Below are 19435 nucleotides of genomic sequence, written 5' to 3'. Positions count from 1 at the left end.
TTCTTAAAAGATGTTCACACTGGTATTTGTGAAAAGACAATATTTATTTGAACATAAAAATGCATGCAAAAAAGCAGAAAAAGGTACTTGGTGAATACAAACACTACTTGGATGATGTGCTCTGATCCTGGGTATAATCAATGATAAACATCAAGGTATCTCACCATGTAGACGTACTGCGGTGGGCTATGCCTGGTGGACAAGTCACCACCGCAGTCGGCTTAGGTAGGTGAAGTCACAGGCAGAGAAGTGCAAGTGCATCCAAATAAAGTGCGTCCAGTAAAAGTGTTCTAGTGCCAAGGTGCAGAATTTTCAGTAGTGCAGAGGCATAGATGTAGCAGCAACGCATTTCGGAGACCTCAATGTCTCTTTTTTTCAAGCTGGGTTTGAAATGAAATGGTCCCTGTTCTCCTTTCGTACCTATTTCCTGGGTAGAGGACCAATCATGTTACCGCTATTTTTGAGGTCCGGAAGTGCTGTGCGGTCTACCCGGCACTTCCGGTTGCGTTCCACCTCACGATCGAGCACTTCCGCTTCCGGTTTTGTTAATTTCGACGACAATTTAATTTCTTCATTATTCTTCCTCTCCAACAATAACCAGTAAGGCACAGATGAGGGCAAACCATTTATCCGTATTTCTGGAGGTGTTTATGCGGAATGGCTGCTCCTCTAAATACCTTTCTGTGCCATACTTAGTATTCCGGAACTGTCCATCCCTGTTTCCCGGGAGCGCCACCCCCAATAACAATCCATATTCATCAGATGGGACAATATCAGGAATACATGTGAAGAGAGAAGAATATATAATAAATACAAATAAATTAAAAAATACAGCAAAAAAGTGTAATAATGATAAAAGCATCAACATCATGAGCTTTTTAAGGTAATCTTGTAAAAACCATTTGAGCTCAAAATCAGAGTTATGACCATTGGGAACAAGTGTGTTTAACATAAAAATCCATTTCATTTCATTCTGGGACAGTTTGGTTTTTAGATCTCTATTCTTCCAAGTCAGGGGCGGATTAGGGATTACCAGCCCGGGAAATATCTTGAAGCAGCCCTAATGGAGGGGGGGGGGGTGTCTCCCCAAAATTTATATGCATACCTCCCAACATCGGGCGTACTTAAAAAAGGGACCTATTGTGCGCCTAAGGCGCACCCGTTTTTTGGGGGTGTGGCCTAGCGGTATGGGGGCGTGATCTATTTCAGCAAGGTCACACCCCATTTTTGCCACTGTGGGGGCATGGCTAGCGGCTCTCTGAGCTACTGGCTATGTGCCCAGCCCATCAGGCTGCAGAATAGATGCTGGGGAGAAGGTGGCAGAGAAAACAGGGTGAGAGGAGGAACGAAGGTGGCGGAGTAAGTAGGGTGGGAGGAGGGTCGAAGGGGGCGGAGGAAGCAGGGTGGGAGGGGGGGATGCAGGGTGCAGAGGACTTTGTGGAGGAGATGGGAGCATAAACATACTGAGCTACCATCAAGTCTGCAAAAGCGAACTTTGAATTATTCAGGGAAGCCCTAACAGGAATTGGGTGGGAAACGGTTATGGAGGGAAAAAATGCAGAGGAAATGTGGGATACTCTAAAAAAGGTGCTTGATTCACTAACTATCGAATACATTCCTAAAGTAACTAAAGGTAAATTCAACAAAAAAAAGCCACCGTGGTTGGACAAAGAAGTAAGGTCAGCTATCAACAATAAAACCAGAGCCTTTAAATTCTATAAAAATAACTTGAATGAGGAGGCGTTCGCAAAATACAAAGAATCAAACAAAACTTGTAAAGGGGTAATCAAAGCAGCTAAAATATTATATGAAGAGTGCATAGCCACTGAAAGCAAAACCAACACAAAGAAGTTTTTTAAATACATAAATAGTAAACGTTTAATTAAGGAAAACATAGGCCCACTAACTGATACTAGTGGAAAAAGTGTTACTGAGGACAAGGGAAAAGCAAAACTGGTAAATGAGTTCTTCTCATCAGTATTTACTAAGGGAGAGCAGACTGTGGAACGAACATTTACCACAAACGGGACAAATAAGCCAGATCTCATTGTGGATTTCACGCCGAAGGAAATAATACTGAGGCTAAGCAAACTCAAAACAAATAAATCACCAGGGCCAGATGGGATTCATCCGAGGGTATTAATGGAATTAAGGGATGAACTAGCTACCCCCCTACATTATATCTTTAGCAAGTCACTATCGTCAGGTATAGTACCAAAAGATTGGAGAATAGCAGAGGTAGTGCCAATATTCAAAAAAGGAAAAAGGAAGATCCCGCTAATTACAGACCCGTTAGTTTAACATCAATTGTGGGTAAACTATTTGAAGGATTTTTAAGGGATGGTATCCAGGAATATTTAGATCATCACCGTCTACTCAGTACTAACCAACATGGGTTCGTGAAAAATCATTCATGCCAAACTAATCTACTAGGGTTCTATGAAGAGGTTAGCAAAAACCTTGATAATGGAAATGCTGTAGATGTGATTTTCCTAGATTTCGCTAAAGCATTTGATACTGTCCCACACAAGAGATTGATTAATAAAATGGAGAACCTAGGATTGGGTGAAAATATCTGCAGATGGGTTGGGAATTGGCTATGTAATAGAGAACAAAGAGTGGTTGTGAATGGTGCCGTATCAGATATGATACCGGTACTAAGTGGAGTGCCCCAGGGTTCGGTTTTGGGGCCCATTTTGTTTAACATTTTTATTAACGATCAGAAGATGTCACCATGCTTCAAAATGATCTTGCAATTCTAGATGAGTGGGCAAAAAAATGGAAGATGAGGTTCAATGTAGATAAATGTAAGGTTATACACCTTGGGAGACACAACCAGTGTGCAAGTTACAACCTTAGCGGAGAGGAACTGGGTAATTCCATACTTGAAAAGGATCTAGGAGTCCAAATAGACAGCAAACTAGGATGTAGTGCCCATTGTAATGTAGCTACAAAAAAGGCCAACAAAATTCTGGCATGTATTAAGAGGGGAATGGAAACTAGGGACTCAAGGGTAATTATGCCACTATATAAAGCATTGGTGAGACCTCACCTCGAGTACGGAGTGCAGTTCTGGGCCCCACACTATAAAAAGGACATCATAGAATTAGAAAAAGTCCAAAGGCGAGCAACAAAGCTTATTAGGGGAATGAAGAATTTAAGTTACTGGGAGAGATTAAGCAATTTGGGACTATTTACATTAGAAAAGAGACATATAAGGGGGGACATGCTCAACATGTACAAGTATATCAAGGGCCAATATAAGGAACTGTCACACACCCTCTTTTCTACTAGAAAGGAATCTAGGACGCGAGGGCATGAGTATAGATTAGAAGAAAAAATATTTCATTCAGCTAGTAGAAAGAATTTCTTTACAGTCAAACTCTGGAACTCTCTTCCCAGAGAGGTGGTAACGGCTGGCTCATTAAATGCGTTCAAGGCAAAGTTGGACAAACATTTACTGGAGAAAAATATCCATGGGTACAAATAAGAAATATAATTTGTCTGTAAAATACCAGAACCTACCAAATCAGCAATGGATATCTATACCAGGTTGAACTAGATGGACGCAAGTCTTTTTTCAGCCTTACCTACTATGTAACTATGTAAGTCCAGCAGTGGCAGGAAATGGACATCCCACAAAGGCCTGGCGGCGGCCGGGAAGGGACCAGGAGCACCCCACCTGAGCGCCTGGTGGCAGCAGGGAAGGGACCCTGGTGCACCCCACCTGGGCGCCCGGCGACGTAAGGGTAGAGCCACAGGTGCTCCCTGTTGGGGCACTCAGCGGCAGCCAGAAGAGACACAGGCGCTTCCCCCGCTTGGGCGCAGGCCGCAGGGCATGCTGGGAGGGATCCGTGACAGATCCCTCACACAGCGCGGCGGTAAGAAGCCCAAAGGCTTCTGCAGGGAATCGCCAGCTTTTGCTGGCGATTCCCTCCTCAGCACTGCCACTGCGGAGGAGCAATAGAGCATACAGAAATGTGGTAAAACCCCCGGTGACGGAGTTTTTACCGCATTTCTGCGATAGAGAATTGCCCCCTAATTCCCATGCAGACAATCTCTGAATCAGCCCTGTATTGCAGCCAGAGTGCATGCATGGGACAGGGCTGGTAACATAACACTAGGAAACAGTGTATTGCCAGATGATGATTACACTGACAACACTGGTCTGCAATAAATACAATGGCATCCTGTATGCTGCAATAACCCTGGGTATAAGAATTCAGATCAGTCTCCATGCAAGCTGGCCATGGGTGGGATGCACTGCCATTTGTTACCTCCATAGCAGGACATGCTCTGCTATGCACAAACAGCTGCTGCTTAACTCTGCCACTGCTTAGATGCTGCCACAGGGTAGCTCTGTCCAGACCACATTACCTTGGTTGTCCTGATGTGCTCCATCTCTGCTCCCCTCTGTTGGCAGCGTCATGCACGGTGAGCAGCAGCAGCCTCTAAGCCCCGGCTCAGCCTCAGTCCCTGCAAGGCTGCTGCTCTTTCTGCTTCCTGCGACTGCTGCAGCCGGGAGACACTTCCTGGTGCGATCACATGGAACGGTGACACGCAGTGCAGCCTTCCCCAGAGTGCCGCGGGAGCAGCTGTGTGCGGCCGTGCATGCGCACCAGCCTCCCGCTGCCATTTTAAGTTTGGGCAAGCCGGGCTGCGGCCATCTTTGAAGTGTGAATACTGCTGCGGCCGCTAACCGCATAGATGGCGGTCCACGGCCCAGCAAGGGAGGGTGAGCGGCCTCATATTAACTTAAATGAGCCGGCCCACTGGAAAAAAATACCCGGTTTCCCGGCAGGCCAATCCGCCCCTGAACGACACATGGCCAGATTTATTTTATGCTTCAAATATGTGGTTTGTTTTATCCTCAGTCATCCTTCTTATCTTGTGTACACACAAATTGTGTCATCTGGACACAGAAATGTTAATGATAATAAATGATCAAAGAGTAATTATCTTATTTTGCTGCAGAAAATCAAGACTACCAGTAGTTTTGCAATGTTAGCTTCTTGCCCTATTTATTTAGTTCTCATACAAGCAGTGGCGTAACTATAAATTTTGCTCCCCCAAGCCAAAAAAGTTTGTAGAGCCCCCCCCCCCCCCCCCCCCCTTCAAATAGCATTTTTGTCAAACGGCTTTTTCTTGGCAATATGGCTTCCAGTGCAAACAGTAAAGATGTGCCCCTCCAATAGATAATTTAAAGCTAAAGACTGTGCATATTCCAAAAAAGGTGTGTGGCCTCGCTTAAAGGGGTAATGTCCGTTATGCAATATGCCACACCACAATGTTCATTCCACAATGTTCAATACACAATATGCCACACACTGCAATGTGCTCTGTGTCTCTGCTCCCGCCACAGCAAGTGGTAATGGTGAAGATGTTGAAATCGATAGCCGCAGTTGTCAGACATAACTTGCACTGATACCACTTCTACCTACTAACCCTTCTAACATCTACCTCTGTGTCTCACAGTTTAAAGTGGTCAAATCCCCTAGGCGCCACATTGTCTCGCTTGTTTAAGTATCCTCTATTTGGAGTGCACTGGCGTCCTTTATTCATGCACAGCCGCAGATCTGTGCATGCAGGACTGGCGACATGAGAGGACAACAATGGGTACAACCAGGCCATGAGGTTCAGAGGGGCTCTAAGGGTCAGGGGGTCCCAAATTAAGTTCAATAAAATTAGCAAGCAGCACAAATATTCCCTTACCCCCGCTTGGCGCTTACCCCATCATTTGGTCTGGTCCTGGTGGTCAGTGCTGCTTTGCTGTTCTGGCTCTTCCCTGTGTATCTCTGATGCCACCACCACGGAGGAGCATTCCAGCATAAAAAACCATCCTACTGACAGTCAGTCACTGACAGCCGCGGGAGAAGCAGCCAGCAACTGCACCTCTTCCTTACTGCAGCCATCTGCACCACCGTCCACCTCCAGCCTCCACACTGCACCCCTCACCCAGTAGACAATCACCGGCGGTGCACTTGTTCCCACTTGTGATTGACTCACAGCCGGCCACCAGCACACAGGAGCACAGCCACTCACCCCATTCATGCACAGTAGCCCGTTAACCACACAGCCCGGTCAGAATACAGGGAGGAAGGAAGGGAGGGAAGACGCCACAGGCTGAAGGAAGACTCGACAGGCACTGCTAACACCAGTGCAGTGGCGTAACTACCTAATTTGCTGTCACTGTCCCGACTCCCGTCTCTCCCGGCGCCGGTTTCTGCTGTTATAAAGTGTCAGTTTCATTATAGCAGCAGGAGCCGGCACCGGGAGAGACGGGATGGCAGGCCAGGTACCGGCAGTTGGCAGACAGCAGCGGGTAACTATAGCCCCGCAGACCCCCGGCGCCCACACTTTCTCTGCGCCTCCCCGCCACCGCGGGGGGCTGCGGAGCTATAGTTACGCCACTGCATACAAGGCTACTCTAGCGACACTTAAGGGGACTACACACATAGCGATGAGCGTTCTGAGTGATCGGTCATGGCCAGTGTTCTACGTGAGATATTAATCGCCAGTGTGGAAGAGACGCTCAGGGTCACGCAACGCTATCGTCCCTACAAACAAAGCGAACTTGGGCCATTCCTCAAGCTCTATGAGGTGAAGTACCTCCATTGTCCATCAGAGGCCACTCGACTCCTCCTTTTGTGTGCTAAAAGATGTCAACAGAAAGTAAAGGCAATTTTTGCAGGGACACTGATCTGTTTCAAACTTGTTGGATATGGAGAGAGGGAGCTGGGAAGCCAGAGATTGGTGGTAGGAGCAGATAGGGACGGGGGGGGGGGGGGGGAGAGTTTGTGGACTAAAAAACTGTCACAGCTCAATGTGAAAGTACATTGCAGAAGCCATCATTTTGTCAGGCTTTTAACTAGTTGATGAGAAGAATGCATCTGATAGTTGGTACAAATATCGATGATGATGATCACAGAACCTACAGTATGTGTAATGATACTATGGGGCATATTCTAAGCATCCCGACAGCCAGAATCCCCGGCCATTTTTGTTTCTTCCGACTGTAACTCGACAACCGGAATTCAATGTTCCAGCTGTCGAGTGTCTGTGGATCAGCAAAAACTGCCGCGTATTGTCAGAATATGGACAGGAATTGGACAATTTGCGGCAGTTTCCAACAAAACAGATCCAACTTTTTCAAAAGTCCGGTCTGACACCCTTCAAATGCTGTCGTTAATGGCAACATTGAATAGGTGAATTTCACCCTGTCGGGGAATATCTGCACAGAATACCCCCCTAGTATTAATGACATTATTGATTGTGCTTTTAACAACCAGCTATAACTTGCATTAGAAGGCTGACTACATGCTGGTGTCAGACATGCAGTGGGGATGAGGGGTGGACAATGGACACTGATTACCCCCTTGCAAATACTTGCAGAATTTGTGCAAAGTAAACAACTAGGATCCAAAAAAGGATGCACTCCCAAATGCCAGATCATATGGGTTTGTGGTCGTTGGAATCAGTAGTGTACATCAGGGCCGGATTAAAGCAGGGGCAAAAGGGGTCAGTACCCCTGGGCCCCCCTCTTGCTAGGGGCCCCCTGTGGTTTGCATGTATTTTAAAAAATATATATATATCTTTTTTATTTTTAGCTAAAGGTTTTGTGCATGGGAGTGGGGTAGTGCTGCAGCTTCACCTATCTGCCAATGTGACAATGATTAATGGTGCTGAGCATCGGGAGCCAAGGCACACTGACTGCACAAGTGTGCAGAGCATTACTGGGAGTTGACTAAGTCCCATGACACTTTGCACAAGAGGGCAGAGGCTGAGAGGTTTATGCTGAGCTCTGATTGGTGGAGCTCATTACATGCTTCTCAAGCCCATGGAGGACAGCAGCAGCAGCCTAGTCATGAGAGGGTTTTTAATCAGGGGCAACGCTGACACTGTGAGGTCTCCTACAGTCCTTCAAAGTAAGCAGTTACCCATTGACCAAGTTTATACTGTCTTTACTCTGTGTTTTTGAAGTATAATATTTTCTAATGCAGTTTGTTGAAGGGGGCCACTCAAGTGCAAGAGGGTTCCTCTGTCTAAAGTGCCCCGGGCCCCCTGAAGGCTTAATCTGGCACTGGTGTACACCCCTATACTCTTTTACATGCTTTTATCCTAAGCACTCTAGTGATGATTTGTCATGCAGGTGTGTAACGAGATGAACACGACTGTTACCGTCATCTCTGAGTTACTTCTGTGTAACCTCTCAGACCAGTTTCTACATGTTCTGTGACATTTCTGTGACGCAGCAGCCGCCAGTCATACTGTTGGATTTATTTCTGTTACAGGAAATCCCGCTGCAATGTGTGGGGCGCCAGGTTCATACAGAAAGGTATGTAAGAGAACATCTTTCTTCCACTTCCATCATGGCTGGTCAGATAGGAAACATAAATCCACTGAGTATAATGTTTTCTCATGTGTATGTCTAAACATGAAGCATAATCCCAGTAGGCATCAATCATCCAAATTGTAATAAACTAGTAACACCATTTTCACTAAAGCCGGGTCAGACTGGTCGACCCTTTCACACTGTACCTGGGTCTCCCATTATACTCACGGCAACCCAGTTAATTCACTTTGATGCTTTCACCCCAGGTTATTGTCGGGTTGCTGACGGGTCTACCCAGGCTGAGGTGCAGTCAGAAAACACTAAGGGCGGGATGTTCTAAGCAACGGATCTAACCTATGCGACTAGTATCATTTAGTTTAGTATCGCAATGGACGGCTCTCCCCGATAAGAGCTGCCCATTGCAATCAGTCACCTGTACTGAGTCAGGACTACAGGGGGAACCCAGAGGTAAAACAGATACTGCAGCCTGGGGGCCGGAAGCAGAGAGACGGGCTGCATGCATGTGCATCGGGAGGAGGAGGCCCGTGATGCTGCTCCAGAGCCCAATGCTTAGGTGGGGCAGGAGACACCGCATGTCTCAGACACCCCCATAGCTGGATTCCTGCATCAGGCAAGGGCGTTCCCTACAGCTGCTTCTCTCCGATGCCTTTAGCCAGCCTGGGACAGTCTCACTGCTGGTGGCCGTGGGGCATGCTGGGAGGAATCCACACTGATCCCTCACAGCACTGCAAAGCGAAGCCCATAGGCTTCTATGGGGTAACTGTAGCTAGAGTTACCCTCTGCAATGGAGCCCCAGTGACTGGAGCTTTGGTGAATGGGTGTGGATCATTGGATAGGCCGCAACTAGGTCGACAGCACTACATCGAAATGCAGGAAGATCGAAAGGGTCATTAGGTTGACATGGGGAAGGTCGACAGTCAAAAAGGTCGACATGAGGCTTTTCACTTTTTGTTGTGCTGAATGTCGACACATTCGCCACCGTCCCCTCGTATGGCTCGCTGCGCTTGGCACACTATTTTATTCTCCCACCAGTGGAGTCATGTCGACCTTCCTGCATGTCGACATAATACTTGTCGACCTAGTGACCGTATCCCCGGGGAATTCAGAAATGCAGTAAACCCCCTGACAATGGGGGATTTAGCTCATTTTTTCTTTAGTACATCCCGTCCCAAAGCTTCTAACCCGGTTTGACCAACCCAGAAAGAGTTAAACTCTGATTGCCAGTTCTATAATGGACATCCCGGGTTTAATGTGAAAGCGCCAGACCCATTATCGGTGTCCACGGTCCGACTAGGCTTAGCGATGTGAAAGGGGTAATAGTCAGACATCCTTGCTTCCTATTACATTTGTTTTATTAACGCGGTTCTTCGGCTAAGGCAAATAAAACACAAAATCCAGAATACATATATACATATATAGCTGTATATAGTAAATGTTTTCTTTTTGTTCACCACTTAGGACAATTTCACAGAAAAGGAACCAGGAAGAGGAGCTTCATGACAGAATGCTGAACACAATCGATGGACTCAGTTCAGTCAAGTAATGTGTTTTTAACAAGCCATAAAATACAGCTGGGAATGCAAATGATATAACTGACAGGGTCCAGCAGTAACTTATTGTTTGGGTCATAATAGTATATACCGTACACCCACATTTTATATTAAAATCTAGAAACAAGAAAAGTGGCCCACAATGGTCAAACACAAATTCCAATCCAAATGTGATTCTTACACAGGAGATGCTGTAGATATTTCTTTTATCACGGTTTCTGCTAGGCTACAATGGATTCACTGTGATGTGACGTTTCCGAATGCACGATAAACAGTCTTCTAATATCCACAGATCCCCTTCTCTGGCGAGCGCCGGCGATAGGGACTGGGACGTGCGTGCGTCTCGCGCGTCCCAGTATCACAGTGGCTGGGCAGCGTCTCCCTGCCAGTCTCCACTTCGGGGGGGGGGGAGGGTGTCGGGGCAGCGAGGGGGACCGGCGGGGGAGAGGCGGCGGGACCCAAGGCTAGCTCAGTTGCCACGGGGCACGCGTGTACCTGTCAACATGGACCACCAATGAAAGTATGAAAATGTACAATTTTTTTTTTTTTTATTGTGAAAAACTCATGTCGATCTTTTCCTGTGTTGGCGATTGTCAGGTCTAGCTTTTGCTTGTGTCGACCTTTTGTCATCTGACTTTTTATCGAGACACTGAAGACCATTTAATCACTTCCCATTATACATCCCGTTGGCGGTTTTTCTTGGCTACAAATAACCTGTTTAACACGTTTCAGCCTCCGTCAGAAGCAGCGTTTGTTGTCTCCATAGGCTGATACCACATTAGTTTACAGTCATTAATGTATTGTCTCCATAGGCTGATACCACATTAGTTTACAGTCATTAATGTATTGTCTCCATAGGCTGATACCACATTAGTTTACAGTCATTAATGTATTGTCTCCATAGGCTGATACCACATTAGTTTACAGTCATTAATGTATTGTCTCCATAGGCTGATACCACATTAGTTTACAGTCATTAATATATTGTCTCCATAGGCTGATACCACATTAGTTTACAGTCATTAATATATTGTCTCCATAGGCTGATACCACATTAGTTTACAGTCATTAATGTATTGATTACTGGTCTGATTTGCCCCCATAGTACTTTGGGACAGGTGCTGGGAGGACTTGGCTAGTGCAGATAGTTGGGTACGGTTTTAAGCTGAGTACACAGCAGACGATATATTGGACGATTTGTAATACTGATATGATTTCTAATGACAAATCGTTCACATTGTGCAGGCAGATCTGAAGCTATCTTGAATGGTAGCATCCTCCTGGATGTGACTACTGAATGACATATCACACGGTGTATAGTTTAGTGTGTACAGTCAATCGACATAGCATCCAAGATCGTCTAGTGCAGGCATGTCCAACCTTGGCCCTCCAGCTGTTTTGAAACTACACATCCCAGCATGCCCACAATAGTTTTAGCATTCCCTAATAGCAAAACTGTTGCAAGGCATGGTGGGACTTGTAGTTTCACAACAGCTGGAGGGCCAAGGTTGGACATGCCTGGTCTAGTGTGTACCCGGCATTACAAGTTTGTTCCCTTTCTCAGGTGGGCTTCCTTTGCTTTGTATATGGATGGAAGCATCATAAAGTGTCATTAAAACAATGATCAGTCATACAGACCATGTTTGAACAGCTGAATATAAGATGCATCATGAAGGTGTCTTGTTTTCTTTTCTCACAGGCCCTGGTTTGGGAAATCAGATGATTTTTATGCCTTTCTCCTTTTCTTCACTGCTGACGGTTTGGAAAGAGAGGTAGGGAACGTATTTCGGTGATATTTATTAAATTTATATACAACATTGCACAATTAAGGACACATTTATCTTACTTTATCTATCTTTGGGGCAGATGTATTAAGCCTTAACAAGAGATGCATGCAAGGGTGATAAGGAGAGCTAAACGTTCAGCCAATCAGCTCCTTACTGACTTTTTTCAAACACAGGCTGTAACATGGCAGTTGGCAGGTGATTGGCCGGACGTTTATCTCTCCTTATCACCCTTGAATTTATCTCTTGTTAAAGCTTAATACATCTGCCCCTTTATTAGTAAGCCTGCTCAAAGCAAATGCTTTGAAAGCTAGTCTGCTACTTTGCGATTGCCTCTGTGTTTGCTTTCAAAGCTAGTCCTCATAGCCTCTGTGTTTCTGTATGTGTGAAAGATATGTAATTTCACCCGCTGCCAGCGGATGGCAGTATTTCGGTTACACACGGACACTAGACATATACACATTAAGATATAGCTAACTACTCCTAATCTCTGAGGCCCCACAGAGGTGAGATGCAGCATTAGGCCTTTATAGAGGATTCATTGGAACTAAGGTTGCAATTTCTGAATGCTATTTTCTTTTTAATGTTATTCCTATAGAGAGCTGGTTTTCTTTTAGATCATAGGCAGACAGACAGATATTGGAATTCCGCACAAGGCTATCACCTCAGCCCCGGGTTCTGTTACAGAGTGAACTGACTCCCAGTGTGGAGGGTGCGGCCTGAGCAGCCATGAACCAACTAGAGCGAGTGTTTGAGCCCTGCTACCAGGGTATAGTGACTAGTTGGTGGTGCTCCCCTGAGTCCAGGAATATATTCAAAAGGGCACAGAAGAAAGGAAGACTCTTTTTCTGGAGCACTCTTAGAAAGTTATATATATATATATATATATATATATATATATGTGACCACTTCCCACACTTAGGCCACACCCCCAATATGTTTAGAGGGGGTGAAAAAACTCTAAAAACTCTAAACTTAGCACACACCTACAGCATGTGCCGTGCTGACATCTGGCTCAGCATGAGCTTTCGCGCTGTCAGTGAGATGCTCATGCTGAGCCTGCTGTCAGCACAGCACATGCTGTAGAGGTGTGTGCTGCTGCTGCCCGGGAGGAGCCAAGGGGGAAAAGGGGGGGGGGGGGGGGGGGTTCGGACCAGGGCCCCTCCAGCAAGCCCGGGCCTGGTTAATTAGTACATGCCCCCCCTCTTGGCTGCCCTGCTTGCACCTGTTAAAGCTAAAGTTGGGAGTTTTTACGCTGCAGATTTAAAGTTTGGACATCAGAATCAGAATCATCTTTATTGGCCAGGTATACTTGCGTATGCTTGGAATTTTTTTGTGGTAACCGTGCAGCATCAATCAGGGAACACAAAGGGGGTGGGAAGAGAGGCATAAACATACATCACATACATTTCACATGTATCTAGAACAGTTCGAGTTAGTATTTAGTATTTGGTACATTCAATACTGTTTAGTTGGTGGACAGCTATTGGGAAGAAGCCTTTTGTAGTTCTTGTCGTCTTTGCTGGGATGGACCTAAAACGTCTGCCTGACGGAAGGGGTTCAAACAGGTTAAGGCCAGGGTGTAGCTTGTCCGCCAATATCTTTCCTGCACGCTTATTGACCCTGGCTAGGTATAGTTCTTGGACAGTGGGGAGCTCTGCCCCAATGATCTTTTCTGCCATCCTCACCACTCTTTGCAACCTTCGTCTGTCATTCTTGTTTGCTCCTCCGAACCAGATTGTGATCGAGGAGCAAAGGACAGACTCTACTATGGCAGTGTAGAAGATGAGCAGCAGCTCCTGCGGGATGTTGAATTTCTTGAGTTGCCTCAGGAAGAACAACTGCTGCCGAGCCTCTTATATATAAATGCTCCTCTTATATATAAATATTTGCAACGTTTAAATCTGCCTGCCTTTAGTGTAACATAGGTTTATCCATGTGCAGAGTTGCATGCCCCTTTCACTTTGCTCCACACAGAGAATCAGCCCATTAAGTTTTATTTGCAGTTTGAACATTTTATCTTTTTTTTTTCAGTATCGCACAATCAGAATTCCAAAGATCCGAAATTACTTCTTGTGTGCCAGTGTGGTCTTCCTCTGCATTTTCCTAATCCAAATACTGGTGATGCCCAGGTCAGTGTACTTGGTTTTAGTGTATTTAACTTCAGCATTCCTTTACTCAGTGACAGTCGGAATTTACCTACTACAGTATATTTTATAAACCTGTGCGTATTCTTTACTGCAGTGCACTAAGCTATTGCACTTTCATTGTGACTATGGTGTGTCTTGTAAAGGAGCCATTTAAGTATTGATTACATTTTATGTCAAGTACCAGTCCCATGCCCCCATACACTTTGCGATTTGGGCCCGATTTCACCCGATCCGACGGTCCCATGCGCATTGGGTCGGAGTAGGGAGGTCGGACGGGCTGCAGCCTGGAGGCGGGCAGGGAACGCAGCATTTAGGAAGCCAGGCGGCGGAGGCAGCTGGGAGCCGAGCAGGGCGGGCTGAAGCAGAGAGCCAGGCAGGAGAGGCAGTGGGTGCACTGAGCCGGTCAGGGTAGGCAGTGGGCGCACTGGGCTGGGCGGTGAATGCCACGAGGGGACCAGAGACCAGGTAGCGTAGGAGAAGCTGGGCAGCAGCGGACGCACATAGAAATGAATGGACAGTCAGTGATTGGCTGAGAGCTCTCTGTCAAAGCGCTCTCAGCCAATAACTGGCTGTCCATTCATTTCTATGTGTATTATTTCTATGTGCGCCCTTTACTGCCCAGCATTCCCTATGCTACCCGGCTCTCTGGTCCCCTCACCGCCCAGTGTGCCCACTGCCTCTCTGCATCCCCTGCCTGGCTCTCTGCTTGCAGCCCTCCTGCCCCGCTCTGCCCAGCTCACGGCTCCCTCCGCCTGCAGCTCCCCGGTGACTGCATGTGATAAATCGCATGCGATCAATCACTTGCAAAACTTGGCACATCAAGTGCCAAATCGTGTGTGACCTCCCCCCCACCCCTGAGGATTTGTCAGTATGGTTAGGTCTTAATGTATGACAGCCTTTAAGAGTGTGGATACTTTATATTATCTAAGCTGAAACTCCAGTCCTGCCTCGACTGCACGGACTGGGGGGTCTTTGAAGCCTCAGCAACTGACCTGAATGCCCTGACTGACACCGTCACATCCTACATAAGCTACTGTGAGGACAGGTGTATACCCACCAAGACCTACCGCACCTTCAATAACAACATGCCCTGGTTCAATGCCCAGCTCAGACAACTCCGCCGAGCCAAAGAGGAGGCCTACAGCAACGGTGACAGACCACAATACAACCGAGCCAGGAACTCCCTAACAAAAGAAATCAGGCTAGCAAAAAAGCGGTTCTCTGACAAGCTGACAAATGACCTGTCCACTAATGACCCTGTATCTGTGTGGAAAGGAATGCAATCTATAACCAGCTACAAGAAAACACCCAAACCCACCGTCATGTGCCAAGACCTAGCTGATGAGCTGAACAAATTATATTGCAGGTTTGAAAAAGTAGTCCACTGTGAATGTCGACAGCCAACTCCAGTCACTCCAGGTCACCCAAGTAGAGGTGGAGGAGATGTTCAAGAGGGCCAAACCAAGGAAAGCACCAGATCCTGACCGGGTGTCACAATCTGCCCTGAGAGTATGCATGGGTCAACTTGCCCCCATATTCACCAAGATCTTCAACCAATCAGTGGAGCTACGCAAGGTTCCCTCCTGCCTCAAAAGCTCCACTATTGTTCTGGTCCCCAAGAAATCAACTATTACAAATCTGAATGACTACCGGCCGATAGCTCTGACGTCTGTGATCATGAAAACATTTGAGTGCCTGGTACTGAACCACCTGAAAGCTGTGACTGGCCACCAGCTAGACCCCATCCAGTTCGCCTACCAATCTAATTGATGCATTGAGGATGCAGTCAACCTGGGCCTGCACTACATTCTGCAGCACCTGGATATGCCTGGTACCTATGCAAGGGTCCTGTTTGTCGACTTGTGCTCAGCTTTCAACACAATCATCCCCAACATCCTCCACCCCAAACTACTCCGCCTAGGAGTCCCTGAAGCTACATGTTCTTGGATTGTGGACTTTTTGACTGATAGAAAACAAGTTGTGGAAGCGGGGGAATTCACCTCCCAAGTGCGGTCCATCAGCACAGGAGCCCCCCAGGGCTGTGTTCTCTCACCCCTGCTCTTCTCCCTGTACACCAACGACTGCACAATCAGTAAAGAAAATCAAATTCGCCGATGACACTACCGTCATTGGCCTTATCAAGGACGTTGACGAATCTTCCTACAGACAAGAAGTTGACAGATTGGCCCAGTGGTGCAGCAGCAACCATCTAGAGATCAACCCACTCAAAACCATTGAGATGGTAGTGGACTTTAGGAAGAAGGCTGTTGGTGTTCCTCCACTAACAATTGCTAACAGTGTGGTGTAACTAGTGGACTCCTTTAAGTTCCTAGGACCCACAATCTCCTGCGACCTTAAATGGGGGCCCAACACTGATACTATTGTTGGAAAAGGGCAGCAGAGGCTATTCTTCCTTAGGCAAATGTGGAAGTTCAATATCCCACCGAAGCTTCTGCTCATCTTCTACTCCGCAATTGTGGAGTCTGTACTGTGCTCCTCAATACTGGTCTGGTACGGCTTCACCAGCAAGAGAGACAAATGCAGACTCCAAAAGGTACTCAGAACTGCGGAGAAGATAATCGGGACAGACCTTCCCTCTGTCCAGAGCAAAAAAGCGGGCAACAAAGATAGTCAAGGACCAACTACATCCTGGCCATGGCTTGTTTAACCATCAGGCAGACGCTACAGGGCTATTCCCACCAGGTCCACCAGAAGCCTAAAAAGTTTCTTTCCTCAAGAAGTTCACCTGTTGACACGTAAACCTCACTGTCTAGTCATGCCATAAATCTTTGCACATAATCTGACACGGTGCGCCCTCGGAATAACTTTCTATATGGCTGTACATGTTCCCCCACCTGTTTATATTGTTTATTGTTTATAATGTATGCTGTTTACTTGTTACCCACCTGGCTGCTGCACAGCAAACCGAAAACAAATTCCTAGTATACCCAAGTATACCTGGCCAATAAAGCTGATTCTGATTCTGAATATCAAGAAACTGGCATAGGTGATAAGGAAGCACCAAATTAATTCAGATCTGATTTATTCTTAAAATGGGCAAAACCCTGTGCACTGCAGGTGGGGTAGATGTTACATGTGCAGAGAGAGTTAGAGTTGGGTGGGATCTTTCTGTACTGAAATCAAAAATTGCAGAGTAAAAATAAAGCAGCCAGTATTTACCCTGCACCGAAACAAAATAACTCACCCACATCTACAGTAACTCTCTCTGCACATGTTACCAAATGCAAATGGAGCCGTTCTCATCGGCTCTGCTGGAGTTCAGACACCTGTATCTGGCAGCTGGTATGCTGGGAGCAGTCTTGATATGTACATCTGCCCCAATTGTAGTGAAAATCGTTTTGCGCATTTTGAGAACAAATTTTTCCTGCAAAAAGGTCTGAATTAGGCCCCTATTCCAAGAACGTTTTCATTATTGTTATTGTTATATGGGTCTGACGAATGCCCAACATACAGAAAATCGGTACATGGCGGCACACCCCTTACAGCAACTGGGCCTGAATCAGGCACACTGACATTACTTTATTGCACGTCCCTCCCATTAATTCACATACATACATTTTGCATAGGCATGCAACCAAAATGTTCAAAACCCTACAAATCTCGAATACATGCCCCTGTCAACTAATCCATAGAGATTGTAGTATTATGGATATTTAATTCTTTTATTGGACAAAGACTCCTCAACCTTCTGCATAGAGAACTTCACCCTCTGCAGGCCCTCAGAGAACCCCCCCTCCCCTTCTGCAGTCCCTTAGAGAACTCCCCCTCCACCTCTGCAGTCCCTCAGATAACCTCCTCCCCCTCTGCAGTACCTCAGATAAACCCCCTCCCCCTCTGCAGTTCCTCAGGGAACCTTACCCTCTGCAGTCCCTCAGCGAACCCCACTCCCCCTCTGCAGTCCCTCAGGGAACCGCCCCCTCTGTAGTTCCTCACAGAACCCCCTCTGCAGTTCTTTAGAGAACCTCCCTCTTTGCAGTCCATTTGCCTTAGCAAGGCTTCCACTTCTCTCACACCATGGTCAGTGCTATAAACATCTCAGGTGATCAGAGATACTGATAGGCCCTGGCTGCCACACAGTCATGTGGAGGTTAAGGTCACTAGTAGACACACGGCACAGCTGTGTACTGCACCTAACTTTCCAGTGGGGTGGATTAAAGATGGACTTTGGTGCTAGAAGTGTGGTGAGTAATGGGAGGGGTGCTGTGTAGTATGACCAGGTCCTCTGTTTTCACAAATGGACATATGGAGTCTCAGTCAGGGGACTGGTCGCAGGTGGGACTGCTTCAACCATTGTGGATACCCTACTGCACTACATACAAAATCGTTCTCCAACATCCATTCATGTCTCCTGCCTCCAGTAAGTGGATAGCTTTCACAGCAAAATGCAGCAGTAATGATTGCAAGTTGGAAAGATGCAGTTAGCACTGTTTAATCGCCCAGGAGCAGAGCGTATAAAACACTGATTCTGTCCATATTTCTCTTTGCAGAAGTGTAAAGCTGGGTGTTTCTTTTGCTGTTGTGGCCTTGCTGAATCTTTTTGTGCTGTTTCTGTGCTATGCAGACAAGTGTGCGGTAAGTGTTACTTTGCCAAGTGGCACATGCGGAAGTGATATTGTCTAAATTCATTGTGATACTGACAGGCTATATCTCTGTTTACCAGCATTTATTTGAAGCAAGTTCATCCATGTTCCGTGTGCTGTGTTCTATTTCGGAAAAGGTTGAAACCAACCCGCTAGTGCGTGTCACATTGGCTACACTGACTATTGGGTCACTTCTTGTAGTCGCCATTCTTAATTTGGTAAGTTCTGTTGTTGAGACATACAGACCTTGTGGACTTCATCTTTATCATCTTCACTGAGGTGACCATATGTTGTGTTCTTAAGCCTTTAGACCAGACTCTTCAGAACTGCAATGGGTCAAGTCCAGGAACAGACAACTGTCAGAGCATCCCAGTAAGTACCGTTCTATGTAACGTTATCAGTTAGTCTATTGTTATGACCAGGGCGGTGTATTCATCTTGGTGGTTTTTAAATCATAATTGAGTTTGTGAAAGATTAATTTGATATACTGTATGTTATCATCGTTTATCAATTGGATCCGTATACATAATTTTCTGATGAGCATTGCTCCTGTGTTCTAGTATTACATATACTGCTGTATTTTGGGATTCATCGCCTGCTCAGTGTTCCTGCGAATGAGCTTTGAACTGAAGATGCTTCTTTTATCTGCTGCCTTCATTGTGTACAACATCGTCATCTTCCATACTCATGCGGACTTGTTCAAGAATGGGCTACCAGCCAACAACAGGTATGGTGATTTGGACTACTACAGTAAGTTCTATTGGGATATGACCATTTAATGCTACATTGTCTATGGGAGGTTTATTAGGAACAGATGTCTCCTCAAACATATAGGACCTTATTCAGATTGATTCGGTCCGCCATGCGACAGGCGGCAGGTTCGGGGCGGCTCGGGGGGACTTGGGAGAGTTCAGGCGCCCAAGTCCTTCCGAGCCGCCGTGAAACATCCCGCCGCCTGCCGCCTGTGTGATGACTGACAGGCGGCTGGGGCAGCGGC

General features: G+C 46.5%; 1 protein-coding gene across 5 annotated transcripts in view; it reads left to right on the top strand.

Annotated features, from left to right (window-relative positions):
• The window catches only part of ADCY7 (adenylate cyclase 7), a 164379-nt gene that overhangs the window by 125107 nt on the left and 19837 nt on the right, over nt 1-19435 (top strand). For all 5 annotated transcript variants that reach the window (XM_083165369.1, XM_083165373.1, XM_083165372.1 and 2 more), the window contains exons 12-19: nt 8292-8335; nt 9812-9892; nt 11603-11675; nt 13722-13819; nt 18346-18430; nt 18519-18656; nt 18742-18810; nt 18999-19165. In XM_083165369.1, coding sequence (XP_083021495.1) covers nt 8292-8335; nt 9812-9892; nt 11603-11675; nt 13722-13819; nt 18346-18430; nt 18519-18656; nt 18742-18810; nt 18999-19165 — 755 coding nt within the window. The remainder of the gene's footprint in view (nt 1-8291; nt 8336-9811; nt 9893-11602; nt 11676-13721; nt 13820-18345; nt 18431-18518; nt 18657-18741; nt 18811-18998; nt 19166-19435) is intronic.

Source organism: Crinia signifera, chromosome 11 (assembly GCF_055691185.1).
Source record: "Crinia signifera chromosome 11, ASM5569118v1, whole genome shotgun sequence".
NCBI classification, from domain to species: Eukaryota; Metazoa; Chordata; class Amphibia; order Anura; family Myobatrachidae; genus Crinia; species Crinia signifera.
Note: the sequence above shows the minus strand (reverse complement) of the source record. Positions and strands in the feature narration are given on the sequence as shown.